General features: G+C 47.0%; 1 protein-coding gene across 3 annotated transcripts in view; it reads left to right on the top strand.

Moving 5' to 3' along the window:
- Positions 1 to 19,559, top strand: part of SPMIP8 (sperm microtubule inner protein 8) — a 164,218-nt gene extending 144,659 nt beyond the window's left edge. For 2 of the 3 annotated variants that reach the window (XM_085636807.1, XM_085636806.1), the window contains exon 8: positions 19,437 to 19,559. In XM_085636807.1, coding sequence (XP_085492933.1) covers positions 19,437 to 19,467 — 31 coding nt within the window. In that variant the 3' untranslated portion in view covers positions 19,468 to 19,559. Of the gene's footprint in view, positions 1 to 19,320; positions 19,348 to 19,436 lie in introns of all 3 variants that reach the window. The other variant, XM_085636808.1, reaches the window with a different exon arrangement.
- Positions 19,560 to 19,832: the final 273 nt, after the last annotated feature.

Below are 19,832 nucleotides of genomic sequence, written 5' to 3' on the forward strand. Positions count from 1 at the left end.
TGAATATCCTGATCCTCCTAGATCCTTCCTAGGTGAGTTACCTCCTCCGAGACCAAGAGCACCTACATAGTCACACAAACTCTTGTGGAGGTCCCTTTCTCACCGTTGACAGATCTAACTGTTGTGCACCTTTATTTGGCGGTGAGCTTTCATTGCTGAGTATGCTCTCATGAGAGTCTTGAGAGTCCCTTTTGCCAGAACAATTGCCCAGTGTCTCTAGGTCCTCCTCATTTCCGTCAGTATGATCAGAGAGGGAAAATAAAGCTCCCCTACATCAGCATCAGACCGAGCCCCAGAGTTATTACTGCTCCCCTGAGTTGACATATGCTTGCTCCCATCATTACTCATAGCTGGTTCAGTACCTTCCTTAAAGGCCTTAAGTTGTGAGCAGTTGAGGCTGACTCCTCAGATATAACTTTCTCAGGTTTCTCACCCAACATTGGCCCAGCCCCTACTCCCCTCTATATATACAATTCTCCCAATGTTGGTTAGGCGGCTTTCAGCTCTCTGGTCCAAACTCTCGAGCTTTCTCCTACTCCTCCTACTCAGAAGCTTCTATTTTGACCAATTTCGGGCATGAAAATGACTTTAAACACACTTATTTTAGTTCCATCAAAGTCTGCTGGCCACATAATACAACATTACAAACTATTGGATATGTTCAGCACCTGTGCAACTTCTGGACGTTGTTTGGTGGCAGTAGTGTACCTATTCAATGTAGGGTCAAGAATAACATCACCACCACAAGATGGACCATGGGTCAGTCCCCATGCATGAAGCCAATAGCTTGGTAAAAACCTCGGGCAGTCCACGTGAGGGCTGTGCATGTTAACCATTAACACTTGGCTGCTCCTCAATATCCCCTGCACTATATCTAGCCTCTCTATCCAATACTGTGCAAGTATTCTGGAACTGCAGGCCTCTCCCAAGTATGAGGGCCATCTCTGGAGCATGGTTTGTTTGCAGAGTAGAAACAATGGCCTCCCCAGCCCTTTGCAAAACTGCATTCTGACCTGGGTGTCGGGAGAGTTTCCTCCAAAAACACCACTCAAGTCTCATGTCTAGTCAAATATGTTAGTACCTTTCTGAGGCTGGTCAGCCCTTTAACATTCCATGATAGCAGCTGCATCTGAGTGATATTAGATTTAAGGATGATCGTGCACAGAGTAACCATGCTTGTTTTAGTCCCAGACTGCGGTTATTCACCTCACTCCAGACCACAGCAGTGTCACCATCCTGTACCCTGTATTTCCAGAATCTTCCAAGTAGGACTTGTTTGCTTGGGGACTTGTACAGAGGCTATCCCTTTCCCACACTGAGCACGCCAACTGTCAGTGAATAGCCTGCTTCGCCCAAACTTCGAACAAACTACACAAGAGAAACAAATAGGTTACAGTATTGTGTGCCTGTAACGTCTACCATGTACTTCATTACACACAATGGGGGACACGTCCGTGCTAGCAGTTACTGGACTAGCCCACTTGTATGCACCATTTCATTACAGGTCATAGCCTTTTAGTATCATTGTGAGTCCCACTTTGATTGGAAACATTTAGCTATCAGTACAATCACGAGCATCACACTATAAATGACATGGCTTACAAAAGTAAAAGAAATGATGGAGGAAAGGCCAGGAGGAGCGCGCCCCAATCCCAGGCCCTGTGGGAGCCCACTGGACTACACCATGTGGACTATTTCTAGCCTCATATTAAACTTCAGTATCACATTTTACCTATTGATCTATTGTAGTGAAAATCTACTTATCTAAATATTCTGGCAGAAATCGGTGCTCTACTAAAGGTTAAGAAGGTCGATATTGTGTAAAGGAAGAGTGTCAGCTGCCTCTTCAAGTAGACAGTCTCCCACCCCCAGAATGTTTTTGTTTAGCTTTTTTTGTTCATTGCATGAAATAAAACGAAGAGACTTTAAAAACTTATGAAAACTGCTGAGAGCCCTGTCCTGTCAACAAGTGTGGTGGGCATGTCATCTATGTAAATCTCCATCTTTCAAGTGTTCGTGCATTCATGCACATCTATGATGCAGAGATTGTTATGACCTAACCTCACCTCCAACCAAACCTTCATGTTTTGCTCAAATCACCTAGAATCTGTTCACATTTTGAGGAGTTTATTCACCTCTCATATCACGAAGGTTGAGGGCGGTGCTGAGTTGCCTTTCTGCCATGTTGATGCAATTAACATGCTTATCAATCCATGTGTGTAGTAGCATGTCAATCTGACCAACAATTGTTACTAGACATTCGCAAGAGTCTCCTATTAGCATTTTACCATCTGCATCCATCTACTTACGGCCCGATTCCGACCTCGCTAGTAAAGCCCTCCGTCCGACTCAGATCCGTTGGGCTTTGAGTGAATCAAGCTCCTGGAGTCGGGACGAGCGAGTACAATGCAATCGCTCGGACTCCCATTGAACTCTATGGGAGCCTGTATACTGGACACGTACACAGGCTCCCATAGCAAAAAGGGGTGGGTGGGGAAAAGCGAACACCCTGTGGCGGGCACCGCATGTTGCCCGCCACACTGTGCATGCTTGGATCAGGGCGAACCATGGGCAGCCCACTGTGCCAGATTCATAGGGCCCCGAGTGAAGGGAGCCTGCTACGTCCCCGAAGTAAGATTCCAACAGCCTTTTTGTCTCGCTGAGACCAAGGCGATGCGGCTGACCGAATCGTGCATCGTACTTGCTCGCTCATAATCCGGCTTCATTGCCCGGCAAGATTTGTCTACGTACGAGTCGTACGGACTGGATCTGGTTGGGAAACAATTCGGTCGACGCGTTCGCGATCTTCGCATTGTACTTGGTCGTCCGGACCTGCGTATGATTCGGTCAGAAAAAAGGGCTAAAAATCGGATGTGGTAAAGCCAAATCCGATTCGGAGGCCTTCCAAACGACATCGGAATCGGACCCTTAGTGTCTTTTTGTCCCTGATCTATTGCTTGTCTCTCCACATCTCGATCTGCGGTGCGAGTGGGCCTACTTAAATCAAATGTAAGTTTGATTTGGTTGTTATTTCCTCTTCCATTGATCACCGCCTATAAGCGCACAGGGTATAGCCTCAGAGAGGGAAGCAGGAGCTAGCCGACATCTTAACACCACTAGGATCGTCACCTGGTTACAAACTTTATGAGATGTAAATATGCCTCACTATCGCATTAGTGCCCCATCGCATTCAGTAAATGACAGGTAAATCCACAATTTACAGCTATAAATCACAGGGCGTGAGGTCTCTCAATTGTCAGAATCTGTGCCAGGTTGCCTCAGGACTCCCTATTCTCCAATGGCACGGCTGCGGTCAGTACTCGCAAGACATGACCTCAAACAAAGAAATGCATGTGATTCCCGCGGCTTCCAGTGGTCCGCAATCTGTCTTCCCCTTGGCAACCACTACCCACTATTGGCTTGGCCCTTTTCTTGCTCTCATCTTGCGGATCACCATGCTCAAACTCTTCGGTATGCACTGGTAAACTATAGGGTGCAATTGCTAAAGGCCACTGCCAGGACTGGAAATACACTGGGGTACGTGCTACATGGCTGCACAGGAGTGTATCTCACCGCTGCAAGCAGCATCAAGCAGGTCTTTGTAGACTCCATCCAGCTCCACTTATCATTGTGAGAAGTTGGCCTGATATATGCTGTCCACTAGTTCTAGTGGGCACCCTGTATCAGTCCAAACAACCCCTTATTGGTATAGGTTAAAGACAACCTTTATTGAAAGCTATCCTAGTGGTAGCTATGGAGAGCAGCCTTCAGGCTAAGTCTTGAAGGAATGTAAAGCAGCTTGTTTTACCAGTCTATAATCTCTTGAATGATCAAATGAAAGGACAACCACACCAGGTATATATTTAAAATATATGTATTTAAGATAAAACACACCCCCCTAGTCTCTTTATGAGGTTAGAGTTCGAAGTACTTAAGTTACAAGTCAGTAATCCACAGTAATAGCACAAATACACGTTTGGGCCCTAGGGGCGTACCAAACCATATACTAAAAAAGTGGTATAAGAACCACGACTGAATTAGACACAAGGCCTAGAGCCTGTAGAATCGCTGGGACCCCAAGGAACCACCCAAGGTAGTGACACAGGGGACCCACGGGGACTGTATGCAGTGTGTGGACACAACCGCGGGTTCCCGCTTCTATGGGCAATGTCACGGTTGGAAAATTAAAGATTAAGGACACTTAGAATCAGTCAGGACCAAACCCATTTGGACTTAAGAAGTTCTAGGGCTAGCACCCACGGGAGCACCGGAGTACTTGAGTTACCTCACCCAGGGAAGCCGGATGCATAGGTGTCTTTTGGTGTCGGGTCACGTGGTTGATTACAATTGAAGCCTGCAAAGAACTGCTGCTGCCGTGAAGAGAAGTGTCCGAAGCGATCCAAGCCTGGATCCAGGATGGAAGGAACCTGAAAGCAGATGGGACAGAGTCTGGGCCACCAGCCAGTGACCGAGGGCAGGATGGACCAATGCCCACAGATGTCTGGTGCTTCAGGTGAGTTGATGGGTGTCTTGACTATTCAGCCACGAGGTTCAGGAGGCATCGACGAAGTCCACGAGCCGTATTCGAGCTGTCCCACAAAGTCTGTCGAGTGCTGCGGTGTCGGCGACCAGATTGGACCCAATAAGCCTTGGTTCGTAGAAATAGAGAAAGGACTGCGGTGTAGACCAGCAAGGTCTGAAGGACTCACCCAGCGAGGGTAAGTCAGGGCCCTCTGGAGCAACCAGGAAAGCCCAAGAAGAAGAGGAGTTGCCTTTGTGGGGACCTGCTAGCCAACGGGCTAGTGATCGCGAAGGAGCCTCAAGCGGTCGCACTTGAAACCGGCCCACGGGTCACTCGTGGAGTGGAGGCCAGCAAACTTCGGTGCAGGAGGTGCTCAAGGCTGGGGCTACTCGGAGCCCAAAGCACAACTTCGAGTAAGTCCAGGAAGATGCTGTTGCTGCAAAAGATCATGGTGTCCAGGGGTCACGTTCCACGTCACCCACGATAGCCACGGGCCTCAGCTTTGCTGTGGACTCAGGGTAGCCTCGGGGAAGTCTGGAAATCCACCTGTGGGGATGCAGAGACTTCGGCGTCTGACGGGAGCTAAAGAATTGCAGACCGGTCAGTTGCTTCTTTGGTGCCTGCCAAGCAGGGGAGTCACTCCTTGATCCCAAGGGAGATTTCTTCAGTCTTCTAGTCGAAGGTCCAGGATTTGTGTTGCAGAGTTTCGTCCAGGGTAATCTAAAGTCCTAGGGACTGGATTCGTTTACTTATACTAAGTTTAGGGGATGGACTAACTCTAAGGCCCCACCTATGGGTGGGTTTGGAAAGAGGGGTGGTTACACCCATTCCTTTATCCAGTTTCGCGCCAGAGCAGGGACAGGTAGCCCCTGCAACCAGTTTGAACTAGACTATGCACAGGGACAGCAAACATGCCCCCAGTGCAGGACTTCAAAGCACAAGAGAATGCTCCCACCCAGCCCCAATACACATCTGCCTGTCTGGGGAGGTGGTTACACCTCCCTTCAACAGGAAACCTATTGTCCAGGCCTCCCCTGCTGGAGTTTCGGTCAGCAGCAAGAGGCCAGACCCGTGTCTGTAGCAGAGGCATCCATTTTGTGATGCCAGGGCTCAGGAAAGTCCTACAGGGTGAACATGTCTCTCCCTCTGGAAGGGTGGAATGCTACCCCCGCCGCCAGAACTGGCGGAGGGGTAGTATTCCAAGATGTTTGACACAAAACACGACATGTTTTGATGCAGCCATTCCAAAGTTAGCATTTACCGCGAGGTTATAATGCACTTAAGAGTATATGGTATGGCTGTATCACAGAACAGCCATAAGGAAGTGTTAGACCTGTCAGCCCTTTGGGTGGTCCCTCCTCATCATTATTTATTTTGTCCCACTTCTGCCTCAAACCCTATTATAATTTTTCCTTTTTGGGAACCACCAGACTTTTTAGTGTTGATGCAGGGTCAGGGAGCCATTTTCCCTACCCCTGGAACTTCTGTCTGAGGGCATGAGACACAAAATGGTGGCCACCCATTGTCACCTGTGACATCACCAGAACCTCCTGGAACATTCTAGAACCCTGTGACAGTGGGAGGCAGTTTAGAATGTTGGGAGGCCATCTCAGGGTGGCAGTTGGCAACTGACTGGAGAAGAGAGAGGACAGATATAGAAGGAGGTCGGAGTAAGGCAGCAGGGGTGGAAACCAGTGCTTGGAGTGGGGTCCAGAAACCCACCCTTGATGCTAGTCCCTACTGACCAAGCCCAGCCTAAAGCCCTGTGTGGGACCAAGACCAGAAGAACCATCTTAAGGAACTGAACATTTGAAACAGGCCTTAAAGAGGAAGAACAGCAAGTTCCTGACCTGTTCAGTGGTGTCCTCCTGGAGTCCTGACGTCGAGAAGCCTGGAGACCTGGGGCCTGAGGTAGAGAAGTGGCGCTGACAGAAAGCAGACGTCGTACCCGGAGCCGCCAGAGGTCGAGTGAGTGATCCGACGGAGGTCGTGGAGAGGCGCCAGAGGTCGAGTGGAGATTCACCCGAGGTCGAGGTGAGGGCGCCGACGGAGGTCGTGGAGAGGCGCCGGAGGTCGAGTGGAGATTCACCCGAGGTCGAGGTGAGGCGTCGACGGGGGAGTGAAGTCCGCCCACCGGAGTCGCCGGAAACTGAGGTGAAGCGCGCCGGAGGTTGGGAGTGGAGATCGCACTCCGGAGACACCCGGAAGCGGGGAGACCGTGTCCCTGCGACGCCGGAAGGCGACATCGAGCCGAGGCCGCCCAGCGACATCGAGCCGAGGCCGCCCAGCGACATCGAGCCGAGGCCGCCCAGCGACATCGATCCGGAGCCGCCTCACGGCGTCGACACGGTGCCGAGCGGAGCCGATCATCGTGAAAAGGGCAGTAAGTGGTAGAGGGGGTGTTTAAGGCCCCGTGGAGCACTAAAAGACCATTCTAGGGGCTAGAGGGGTGTTAGAACCAGCCTGGGAGTGCCAGGGGTGAACTAAGACTGGTGCAGTGACATCTGTGAGGGCCTGTGTAGTTTGGAGGGCCAGATCTTTAGGTTACCCTTGTTCTGCCTCAGCTTAGGCCCCAGCCTTGACCAAACTAGGATGGGCACCCCCATGCCATCCAAGTGTCCTTAAGTTGTGTATGGGCAAAGTAAGACCAAGTGACCTCATGAAAATGTTTTGAACTGTAACTGTCATTGATTGTTTTACCTTATTTATTGGAGGTGCTTTATTTATTGTCAACCACTAATTTATTCCTGCACTATATTTATGGTCTGACTATATTTATTTGCCATCTGTATTTATTGCACAACTATTTATTCTATGCTTAATGAGGTCCTGAACCTATTTCTTGAAATTCCAAAGTAGCATTATTTATTTGTCCTGCTCTTGTAAGGGAAAATCTTAGTGTATTGTATTTATGTAATGAAACCTGCAACTAAGAGAAAATAAGATAAAGACATATATATTTTCAACTTGACTTGCATTATTTTTACGGTGTAGTGTCGTTTTTGGAACGGATGAACGCATGGTTATTGTGTGGGTGTGACGTACGCTTAACACGGTGCCTGACCCCCAACTGCTCGAGCCAAGCTACCACTGTGCTGGGAACCTGGTGACTGCTAACCCGGTTGCCCGGTTTCCAACAGGAAGTATTTCCAAAAGCTGCAGAGGGGCTCAGCTCATGCTTGGGCACCCTCTCACACAAAACCAAGCACTCTGCCTTCAGGATTGTCAAGGCCTGCAATAGGAGTGACTTATAGGTTTATATGTGTCTGTACATATATGTGGATTTAGGTAGCCTATACCACTGTAAGGGGTGCAAGCACCACCTTACCCAGGCTGCAGTAGCAGACCTGTGGTGTCATTTTGGAGTGCTTCCCAGGGGTGGCATAATACATGCTGCAGCCCCTGGTTTGCCTCTGAGGTACCTATGCCGTAGGTACATAGTATACCATATACTAGGGGCTTATAAGGCACTCCAGAATCCAATTAGAAATGTACCTAATGTACATGGAAACCATTTTAGAGAGGAAGCAGCTAGGCTGGGGTCCTGATTAGCAGGGCCACAGCCAGACTAAGGTCGAAAAACAGTGAAACACCAGCAAAAAGTGGGGGTACCCCTTTGAAGCAAATCCTACTCTCCTACACAACCCCCCAAACGCAGGGACATTAAACTAACCTTGACCAGTTGAGTCTTCATGTTCTAAGTGGAGATACCTAGAGAGTCCATCTGCATTGGCATGGTTACTCCCAGGTCTATGTTCCACAGTAAAGTCCATCCCCTGTAGGGAAATGGACCACCTAAGCAGTTTGGGGTGTTTACCTTCATTAGCCATAAGAGGGGTGTATGGTCTGTCTGAACAATGAAGTGAGTACCAAATAAGTATGGCCTCAACTTCTTCAGAGCCCAAACCACAGCAAAGGCCTCCCTCTCAATGGCTGACCAACGTTTCTCTCTAGGGGTCAGCCTTTTGCTTATGAAAGCTACTGGCTGATACTGACCTTCATCATTCAATTGTGACAGTACAGCCCCTACCCCCAATTCAGATGCATCTGTTTGGACAATGAACTTCTTGGAGTAATCAGGACTCTGTAGAATGGGAGTTGTGCATATGGCCTGCTTCAGGTCATCAAATGACTTTTGACAGCTAGCTGTCCACTGAACCTTTTTGGGCATTTTCTTAGAAGTTAAGTCATTCAGGGGTGTGACTATTGATCCATACCCCTTAAATCTCCTATAGTACCCAGTCAGGCCTAAGAAGGCTCTCACCTGAGTCTGGGTGGTTGGAGCAACCCAGTACATGATGGTCTGGATTTTGCTCTGCAGTGGTTGAACCTGGACTCCACATACAAGGTGGCCCAGGTACACAACCTGACTCTGCTCTATCTGGCACTTAGTAGCCTTGATAGTTAGGCCTGCTTTTTGCAGGGCCTCCAAAACATTCCTTAGGTGGACCAGGTGATCCTCCCAGGTGGAGCTAAAGACAGCAATATCCTCTAGATATGCTGCACTAAAGGCTTCCAGACCTGTATTCACCAACCTTTGGAAAGTGGCAGGTGCATTTTTCAGACCAAAGGGCATTACCACAAATCATCAGCATCATCAGCTTGTCTGATCTGCCAGTAGCCAGCTGTCAAGTCAAATGTGCTAAGGTACTTGGCTGAGGCCAAAGTATCTATGAGCTCATCTGCCCTTGGTATTGGATGGGCATCAGTCCTAGTGACTGCATTGAGACCCCTGTAATCCACACAAAACCTAATCTCTCTTTTTTCCACCACTGGTGTGAGGTTTTGGCACAAGGACCACTGGACTAGCTCAAGGGCTATCTGAGGGTTCAATAACTCCCAAATCAAACATTTTCTGGACTTCTGTCCTGACACAGTCCCTGACATGGTCAGGTTGCCTATAAATCTTATTTTTAATAGGCAGACTGTCCCCTGTGTCCACTTCATGAGTGCACCAGGTAGTCTGACTTGGAGTCAGTAAGAACATGTGTCTTAACCGATTGAGCACCTGTCTGCAATCAGCTTGTTGCTGGGCAGTGAGGCTGCCTGCCATGGCTACACCATCAACTGACCCATCATCAGGGTTCTGTGAGAGGTCAGGGAGTGGGTCACTCTCTTCCTCCTGTCCCTCATCAGTAGCCATGAGCAAGCCCATGTCAGCCCTGTCCACATATGGCTTCAGCCTGTTGACATGGAGAACCCTGTGGGGACTCCTGGGAGTTCCTAGGTCTACTAAATAAGTAACCTCTCCCTTCTGTTCAACAATAGTGTGGGGTCCACTCCATTTGCCTTGGAGAGCTGCTGGGGCCACAAGCTCCAACACCCACACTTTCTGTCCTGGTTGATAAAAAGTCAGTACAGCCTTTTGGTCATGCCAGGCTTTTTGCAGTTCCTGGCTAGCCTTAAGGTTTTTGCTTGCCTTTTTCATGTACTCAGCCATCCTGTAGCGGAGACCAAGTACATAGTCCACTATGTCTTGCTTTGGGGGCTTGAGAGGTAACTCCCATCCTTCCTTCACCAAATACAATGGACCCCTGACAGGGTGACCAAACAAAAGTTCAAAAGGGCTGTGCCCAACCCCCTTTTGAGGCACCTCCCTGTATGCAAAGAAAAGGCAGGGCCTTTATTTGGTTCATATGACCCATAAAAGGTACACGCATAAGTACTTATAAAACAATAAAATACATGAATAAGATCACATGCAAATTAATAAAGACCATAAAAGACAGAAATTTCCTTGGGCTCTGCACTCAGTGGCGGCTCCTCGATAGGGGCGTTTGGGCGTCGCCTCACTGCTTTCTCACAGTGCGAGAAGCAGAAACATAAAATGGTAAAAACTACCATTTTATGCTTCTGCTTCTCGCACTGCGAGAAAGCAGAAGTGCCTGGTTTGGGGCAGGAGGGTGGGCGGTCATGCTTGTGGTTAGGGGGAGTGGCTTACCCACTGTTGTGGGTACTGACTGTTTGGTCGGCCACTGGAGGCGACCAAACAGTCAGTACCCACAACAGTGGGTAAGCCATTCCCCCCCTGCCCTTGAGCGCGAACGCCACTCTCCCTTTTTCCCTATGTAGGAGAAAATGGCGCGACTGGGGCGCTTTCCCCTGCGCCTCACCAATCACAACGCTGCCATTGCAGCGTTGTGATAGGTGGAGGGGAGGGAGGGAGGCTGCCTTTCCGTAATGCCGGCCGCGACTGTAGCTCTGTCTCCCTCCTTAGACACGAATACTAGGGGATTCTCGGCCCGGATTCTGGCAGTCCCTATGCGGGAAACTGCCTAAAAGAGCCAACAGCATCATCAACATTGTAACTGGGAGGAGGCGGCGGTCATTTGGTGGCTCAGTGATCCAGCGCGACCCGCGAGGCTGCGCCCGAGTTATGCAGGTGCCAAGCCCTGGACTCGCACTGCTGCTGCCTCGACGAAAGGGCACCGGAGCTGGGGCCAGGCCCACAGTGGAGTTCCGAACGGGGGCTGCTCGCAGCAGCCTACACAGCTTCTGCGACTGCCCCTCAGGAAGGTGCCCGCAAGACAGCCTTGAACTACAGCCGAGTGGAGGGAGGATACTCCGACCCCTTGCCATTGGGGAAGCGCTGTAGTGGTTAGTGGGTGCCCCTGAAAGATGGAGAGAGCCCGAAGTGCAGCGAGGGCCTCCCACATGTGCAGCGACTGGCCTCCCACTATCTTTGCCGGGCCTGGCAATGGCGGCGTGACCGTGGGGGGCAGTCGACATTTACGCTGTTGGAACCCCAGGCTGCGGTACTCAAAGACAGCTGGAGGAAAGCAGAGCACTGTGCACCTCACTTCAGTTTGTGAGGCAGCTCAAGTTTGACAGCATGGCACCAAAGAAGGAGTGAATTTGCGAGTCAAGAAACCCTTGGGAAACCTGCCACCAAACCAGAACCAGCACCGGCAGAAAAATAAAGAACTGGCTCCGGCGCGAGAAAAAATCAAGGAGCCCTGATCAACCTTTGAAGGTGGTAGAAAGTGAGAGCAGTCCCTGTCAGCCACCGGGCGGGAGCAGCATAAAGGTACTGTGGATAAATGTAACTGCAAAAGGTTTGGACGTGATGCAGAAGTTCAACTGTATGGTAAATCTGTCCTCCTAATCAGAATATGTAGTCAAACAAAAAAGCCACGAATAACCACATTCCCCAGTATTAATAAAAAAACTCATTCTGCGAGCCTTCTTTTAAAGAATGAATGTATGCATGTTTCTGACACAGTCTGTGCTTGGAAAGATGTGTGCGTGTCGGGGTGGGTCTCTGTCCTGTGTCCTCGTGAAGTGTGCATGGGTGTCCACTGCCCTGGTGTGAGCATATTGTGTGCATGAAGTGTGAATGGACATTGACTCCATTATAACAGATTATGTGCACGGACAGAGTTTGCTGTTAATGCACAGGAGGGCTGTTTATCCCATTGGGTTAATGTGCTTGGGGGTCCTTCATACTGACAGATGTGGGGTAGGGGCGATAAATAGAAGCAGTCAGTGTATTTTTCAAGTATTGGACCCCTTCAGTATATATATTGTTTTTATTGTTGTGAAAACATACATTTTAAGATGAAATGTTTTCTCCCGGTGAGTGTTTACTGCTGCCTGCTGTAGTGTGTAGAGTGATAGTAAACATAAATAATGCCACACAGTCTTGAAGAAGGGAAAGCTAGTCAGAATTGTCGATGGTGAGATTCACATTTGAATCAACTGAATTGGCCTTCTGTGCTTTTCTATTTGTTAATTGGCAGTTATGTCCAGGGTTGATGGTGAAATTCATATTTGAAGCATGTTTGTCTAATCTGGATATTCAGATTGCTTATGTGAAACATTTCCATAGTTTCAGCGTACTGTACAATGTTCACACTATAGTAACTGTTGAACATATTTAATGCAGTAAGATGTGGGGCAGTTTTTTAATAGGTTTAAATAGTTCAAGAATACACGTTCACAATTGCTTTATGAACCTCCTTCCTTTTCTCAAAATTGCTTTAAAATTCACCATTTGTCACTATTTTCTTCAAAACTTTCTTTGGAGGAGAACGCCCAAACACCTTTTCTGTTGGTTTTGCTCGAGACGGAACACTCATACCCAACTTTTACGCCCTACCACTTTCAAATGTCACCAGCCACCACTGTCTGCACTATTAACAGCTCTGGCACCATTTAAGCAAATTCTCATCATATCTTGACCCTGGATTTTCTTGGAGCTAACAAGCCATATGGCTGATGAAAATTTGACTATTAAAAAATAGACCCAGCCACTAGTACTAGTTCTGCAAACCCTCAGCACTGTGTGACGAACCTTGAATCCCAGAGATTTACAGAGTGGTTTGATCCAAAGTGATCGTTGCTTTGTATACGCTATGCAAAGAGATAGGAGGTGCTCAATAGTCTCTATGGTAGCACATCCCACTGGAAAGGTTTTTGACACATCACTCTTATTTGTCCACGATTCCGTAAGAGCAAGTAGTAAATGGGACCCTGATCTAAACCTGGCTTAAAGTGCTTGTGCATACGGTTTGGTTATATTATCTACATATATCTCAAATTCAAAAGAACATGTGAAAGATAAAAAAAAACATCTGTTCGACTGCTGGCGGGTACTCTTGAAATTTTCAGTCCTAGCACAAAATTCCAATAGGATAATTGAGCTTTTCAATAGCAGTTCTTGGGAGCTCATAAGGATTTGACCAATAAGTCCCCCCCAGGCCTAACTTGGATAGCCAATTCTTTTTTTTAAAATCATTCGCTGGTACAACCAGATAATACAGTGTAAACGTGCAGCGTCACATGTAGTTGTATAACAATCAAACATTTCGCCATTTACATATAGAGTGAAAACACCCGCACCATACACATTGTGGCATCAAGGATAGCCGATTCTTAATGTGACAACACTAAGGGATTTTATCTGTGCATGAGCCTTCAATCAACCCTCGGAGCCATACCCAATATGGCTCTAGTTCATCTGTTGACCATACTCTTGTCTAAAACTGGATAGACCTCAATGCGGCAATATCAGCAATAGATCATACATTTTAAATCCATAAGAATTGGAAGTGTAGGGGTACTTTGGGGAATCTTTAGTAGTGTCTTTATAAATGCATTTTCAGTATTTTCCAGATTGCAATGCCCCCAAATTTCAGCCCCATAAAGGGCTTCCCCACAGACTTGACTTCTATATATTTCCAGGGTTGGAGAAATAGGGAATAGGGATGTCCTATTTAAAACAACATGCTGGAACGATCATAAGGTTTGCAGAGTCATGGTACTCTTCTTCAACTGGACTATTCGTCTATGGGAGTCCACCAGTCAGACACTTAAGTAATTGAACTCGGGCACCCTCTCCAGGACTTCCCCATCTAATAGTATAGATTGTTTTGTCTTGTTCTTGCTATCAACAAACACCATGTAACTCGTTTTGGATTTTTTGAGTTACAACACATATACTTTGTTGTTATCAAAAACCTCCTCAGGTCTATCCATTCTTTTGGAGAGGTTTTTGTCATATTGTAAAGTGTCATCTGCAAATAATAGACACAGTATTTTCCTATCTTGGGAAGCCATTATCACAATTGAGCACGAATGGTAAGCACTCATTAATATAGAGAAGGAAAAGAGACAGAGCCAGTACGCACCCTTGGTGCACACCTCTGTGTATCGTTATTTCCTCAAGGAATTTGCCACCTGGGCCCCACCTAACTGTGGAGATGTTACCAGAATACAACTCCTGTATTAGAGTCAACAGGCCTCTTGGTACCCCTATCCTTGACAAGGTCTCTCATAATTTTGTCCTAGGAACAAGATCAAATGCGGAGCATCGATCCACAAAGGGGACAAACAGTCTCCAGGTCTACTGTCCTCCACTTGATCGCAACGAAGCATAATATTTGGTCGACTATTCTTATTTTCTGCCTAAATTCCACCTGTAGATGAGATATTACATTTGCTTCCCTGATCCAGTCCCATAGTCTGATAAGTATTAGATAATATGCAGAAAGTGTTTCGTTTTCAATCAGACTTATCGGTCTGTAATTACTTGGGGAGCCTCTATCTCCTTTCTCATGAATAGGAATAATTATTGATCATTTCCAGGAGTTTGGGATCTCGCCTCCTGCCAACAAGGTATTAGACAATGAGTTTATATACGACCACAGATCCACGTTTCAGGTCTATAAAGATCTATGGGACTTTGTCTAGTGCAGGGGCTTTCCCTTGTTTCTGTGCTAATATAGTGGCTATAGTTTTTTTGAGAGAGAGATCATTTTGCCCCTCACCCCTTCCCTCGATAGAAAATAATGCTAAGTTAGCTGCTATTTCCATTGATGAAGTTTGTAAGCTAGATATTCCACCAAAGTGAAGGACCCTCTTCTCAAGGGGGATATGGCAATCCGGTATAGATTGATCACTGCACCCATTTTGGAATTCTAACTGTCAAAAATACTTGCTGTCCTTGTCTCTCAATGCCGCTCCACTTATCACATTTTGAGGGCATCCTCATCAGTGGTCACTGTGAGGGGATTTGCGCAGCCCTTCAGGAGGATCATTGAGCCAGGTATTTTCCCTCCCGCCATTTATTAAGGGGCACAGGCTTGATGGCCAACTATTTATATTGCTCAGTGGTACCAATATACATAGTATTAATTGGAAACAGTTAATGATAAGGAAGCTGTGTGTGGAATATACACCAATCAGAAAGAATATTACAGCAGGTAAGTAAGGAATTCTGTAGAATGCTGAAGGGTAACTGGAGGAGGGAACATGATAAGAGAGTGGCAGTTATGTTATACAGTACAGCAATAGCAGAATGGGATACAAAATAATAAGGAAGGAGACAACATTAGTAGGTAATTACCAAAGGGAGGATATCCTTTTTAATGTAAAAAAGCGCTGTGCTCCACATAGTGGTGTAATGAGAAGCAAACCAGTACCAAAGGATCAGCTGGGTTTGATTAAAGGAACATGTGAAACACAGTACTAGAAATAGAACTTCCCCTTCAGTTAGTTTCCAGTCAAGCTTGTGTTACAACTTCAACCCTACATGTAGGCAGACAGAGCCAAAGGTGGAATCAAAAGTAGAACATATTGTCGGGTACGGTGGCATGCCTAGTAAGGGGCTGGAGCCCTCTAAGAAACTGAACTTTCCCCATACAATGGATATGTGAGGGATTTAAATATGTGAGGATATTTACTACTTTGGACTCTACGAAGTTTATCTGCCAGAATGTGGAGCAAATATTTGAGGAATATAAGACAGACATGGAACATTGAAGAAAGTTACCACTTACACTGATGGAAATGACAGTATTGTATAAATTGATCATACTGCCCACATTAGTATACAATGTATATGCTGCAAAGAACAAGTTACTTACCTTCGGTAATGCATTATCTGGTAGAGACAATATCTAGCTGCAGACTCCTCACTTTAGAATTTCCCAGGCGTCAGGCTGGATCCGGAAATGTTTGCGTGAGCTGTACCCCTTGCACGTGGCGTTGGGTGGCTCCATTCGGCTCCGTGTGATGTCGTCGGCATCGTTGATGTCGGTTATGACATCGCGGTCACCTATTTAGGCACCACTCAGGCACGCGGACATCAGTAGGAGCGCAGAGCTATGAAATGTCTGACGTAAGTGTTTGCCAAAACTAGGGCTCTGAAAAAGGGAGTAATCCTAGCCCTAATGAATAAGTCAGCAGAGCGGGAAGGCATGGGTGGGCCTGTAAGGAATCTGCAGCTAGATATTGTCTCTATCAGATGAACAAGTTACTTACCTTCGGTATTGCATTATCTGGTAGGGACTTCCAGCTGCAGATTCCTTACCTTAAAATAGATATCCAAGCCATACCATCCTCGCGGTGGACTGTGGACAAATTTCTCACACTAGAAAGTCCTGCAGGACCGAACAAGCGAAATACCTGTCCCTGGGACCTGACTGTCCAGGCAGTAATGCTTGGCAAACGTGTGCTGAGATGCCCACATTGCTGCCTGACAGATGTGCAGGACTGGGACACCTCGAGCCAAGGTCGCAGCCTTTCCACTGGTAGAATGAGCTCTTAATACCTTAAGGGGCTGCCTCTTAGCCAAAGCGTAGCAGATCTTTATGCAGAGAATGACCCAGTGAGAGATGGTCCTTTTCTGCACTGCCCGACATTTCTTCGCTCCCACGTAACCCACTGTAGGAGAGTAGGATCTGCTTCACATGGGTACCCCCATTTTTTGCTGGTGTTTCCCTGTTTTTCGACCTTAGTCTGGCTGTGGCCCTGCTAATCAGGACCCCAGCCTAGCTGCTTCCTCTCTAAAATGGTTTCCATGTACATTAGGTACATCTCTAATTGGATTCTGGAGTGCCTTATAAGTCCCTAGTATATGGTATACTATGTACCCAGGGCATAGGTACCTCAGAGGCCAACCAGGGGCTGAAGCATGTATTATGCCCCCCCTGGGAAGCACTCCAAAATGACACCACAGGTCTGCTACTGCAGCCTGGGTAAGGTGGTGTTACACCCCTTACTGTGGTATAGCCTACCTGTATCACTACCATTGCACACACATATAAAACCTATAAGTCACTCCTATGGCAGGCCTTGACAATCCTGAAGGCAGAGTGCTTGGTTTTTATGTGAGAGGGTGCCCCTGCATGAGCAGAGCCCCTCTGCAGCGTTCGGAGTACCTCCTCTGATGCGGTTTGTGGTGCAGCCTGACCATATACTCTTGCTAACTTTGGGATGGCTGCACGGAAACATGTCGTATTTGGTGTCAAACGCTTTGGAATACTACCCCCCACCAGTTCTGGTGGAGGCGGTCCTCTCCAATGTGAATCTACATTTTCGGGCCGCACATTTGGTAGTGGTGAATGAGTGGGAGAGCTCACAGTGTTAGCTGATAGAAGGGCAATGCCCACATGTGACCAGAAGTAGTTGTACAGTTTGGGAAACACAAAGGTTAGACATCTCGACAAGGACAGTTTTAAATATCTGAATATTTGTGGGAATGTAAAATCACTTCAGAGACTCCACTACGGGATCCCAGGATACTGGCAGATGTGATGAAACTAGCGGGATTTCAAAAGTGGATATACATACCCACAAGGTCCCAAAGTGGGCGATATTTTGTATGAGGGAGACCTGTTAACATTTGACAAGCTTAGGCATCAATATGCAATGGCAGATTCCCTATACTTAAAATATATTCAGGTACGCCAGGCACTAACCAAATATTCCGCCCAAATGCAGGACATCCCTGGGCAATCGCCGCAATAATACAGATTACTGGTGACCCTCTAAATAGACATGCAATATCACAAATACATAGGACATTGCTTTGCAACTGCTAACCCACCCTAGATAAGCATACAAATAAATGCGAGCATGACGTGGGTGCCATGGAGGACACAGAATGGGGGGGAGCCTTTAGATACCCACGTGAATTCGCAATATGAATAGGATTTCATCTGATGCATCTTAAAAATGTGTTTGAGTGTATAGTAGGTGAAGTGTTTTAAGATGGGTAAAACCGTGTCAGATTGTTACCTTGGAGGATGTGATTAACAAGGGACTTTATCTCCGGCCAAAAATGGTGGAATTTTGGCCATTCCCTTATTGTATGTAATACAGTGTCAAGAGCTGTTGCTCTGCAGTGGGAGTTGACCTGACAGATGGTGGGGCAGATTTACAAGAAACTGATGCAGCTCTGCGTTCTAGTAGAATTCTGTCAGTTTACTTGCGTCACTCAAAAAAAACGTTGCGCCACCATGGATGCATTGCATTTACAATGCGGCACAATATGGCGCAAGGAATGACAGATGCGTCACTCATCTTTTGGCGTAAAGGTAACGCATTGCTAGAATCATGTCGCAAGCACAACGCAACCCCAGCAGTGCTCAGGAATGCCTATTCCTATTGTGTTGCATCACTCCTTATGTCTGGGTCAAGCGTCATAGAAGTGGCGCAGTGAAATCTTGTAGATTTCACGGCGTCACTTTTACGAGGCTTTCTTGGGTCGGAACGCCCACCCTGCATACATTATACCAGATGCAGGTATAATGTGGCGCAGTGCTTTACAACGGGACGCATCTCCCTAGATGTGTCACGGTGTAAATGTCGCGACGTGGCGCATTGTTTACGCTGCTGCTGCGTCACAAAAGTGATGCAAGGGCGACGTAAAAGTGTCGCAGGGGGCTTGTAAATCTGCCACGGTGTGCCTAGGGATCTGGGATGACTAAACATATCAAGGTACACCTCACTGTTTTGTACTACAGCTCTGATAGTAGCTATGTGTCGTCATTATACTCTGGGGGAGTAAGGAAGTCCCCCCCTGCAGTACAATGGAGGCATAATATGGACAGGTTTTGAAAAGTAAGATCGTGTCTACAGAAGTTCACAAAGGCATGGGTCCCTGGATAGAATTATGGGAACGGAATTAGGGGTGGTATGGTCAGGAATATGAGTGGAAGTTGCCGATCACCTTGTCTAGAGTACTTTCTCGAAGAGAGGGAATAAGGAGATTGACCTGGAAGAAGGTGAGAGAAGTGTCAACAATCTTGTCCATCAAAAAGACCCAAGACTCACCGCACGCCTCAATGACTATTGCACCTGAAATATTGAATTTATTAACCGTTAGATTAATTAAAATATTTACAGTAAAGAAAAGAAATGTGTAGCCATGATGTTCTGAGATGATGTTGGGTCATTACGGAATCTATGTTAATATGTGATAATAAATAATAAAGTTTGTAAAAAAACACCAACAACAGTAGAACATATTCTCATCTAGGGGTGCTTTTGTAACACAGTGTATTTTCTTTCAGTCTTCACCATACTCCACTCAAGTAAAGGTAAACTAATTGTAAAGATATTGTTCGGTTTATTAATCTTTTAACAGTACACTTTCTTTATATGATACATGTGCTTCTTTCTTTTACAGCCGTTTATCCTACATCAAACATTGGCGCTGAAGAATCATTATGAAGAAAGCGAGCAGTACTGTCTAGACTGAGAAGCTGTGGGAAAAAAGAAAATATAACAATAAAATGTCTAACCACATGAAGCAAGGAACCATGTTTCATTTTTACTTAATCCAGTACTTGGCCAGTGTGCACCTTTCCTCTCTGCCATCTCTGATGTTCTGTCCAGATCACCTCCTTCCAACTGGTCAAGACCGAGGGAGGCGCTCTCGGCTCTGCCCCCCGTCTACCTTCGCTTGGTCTGCTCTCGCCAGGTGCGTGCTACAGTCCGGGGACGCCGTCGTGTGGGCAGCGCAATGGCGCAAGTGCAATCACATGCTGTTCTCGGCAAAAAAAAAAGCGCAGGCCCACAGGTA

Source organism: Triturus cristatus, chromosome 12 (genome assembly GCF_964204655.1).
Source record: "Triturus cristatus chromosome 12, aTriCri1.1, whole genome shotgun sequence".
Lineage (NCBI taxonomy): Eukaryota > Metazoa > Chordata > Amphibia > Caudata > Salamandridae > Triturus > Triturus cristatus.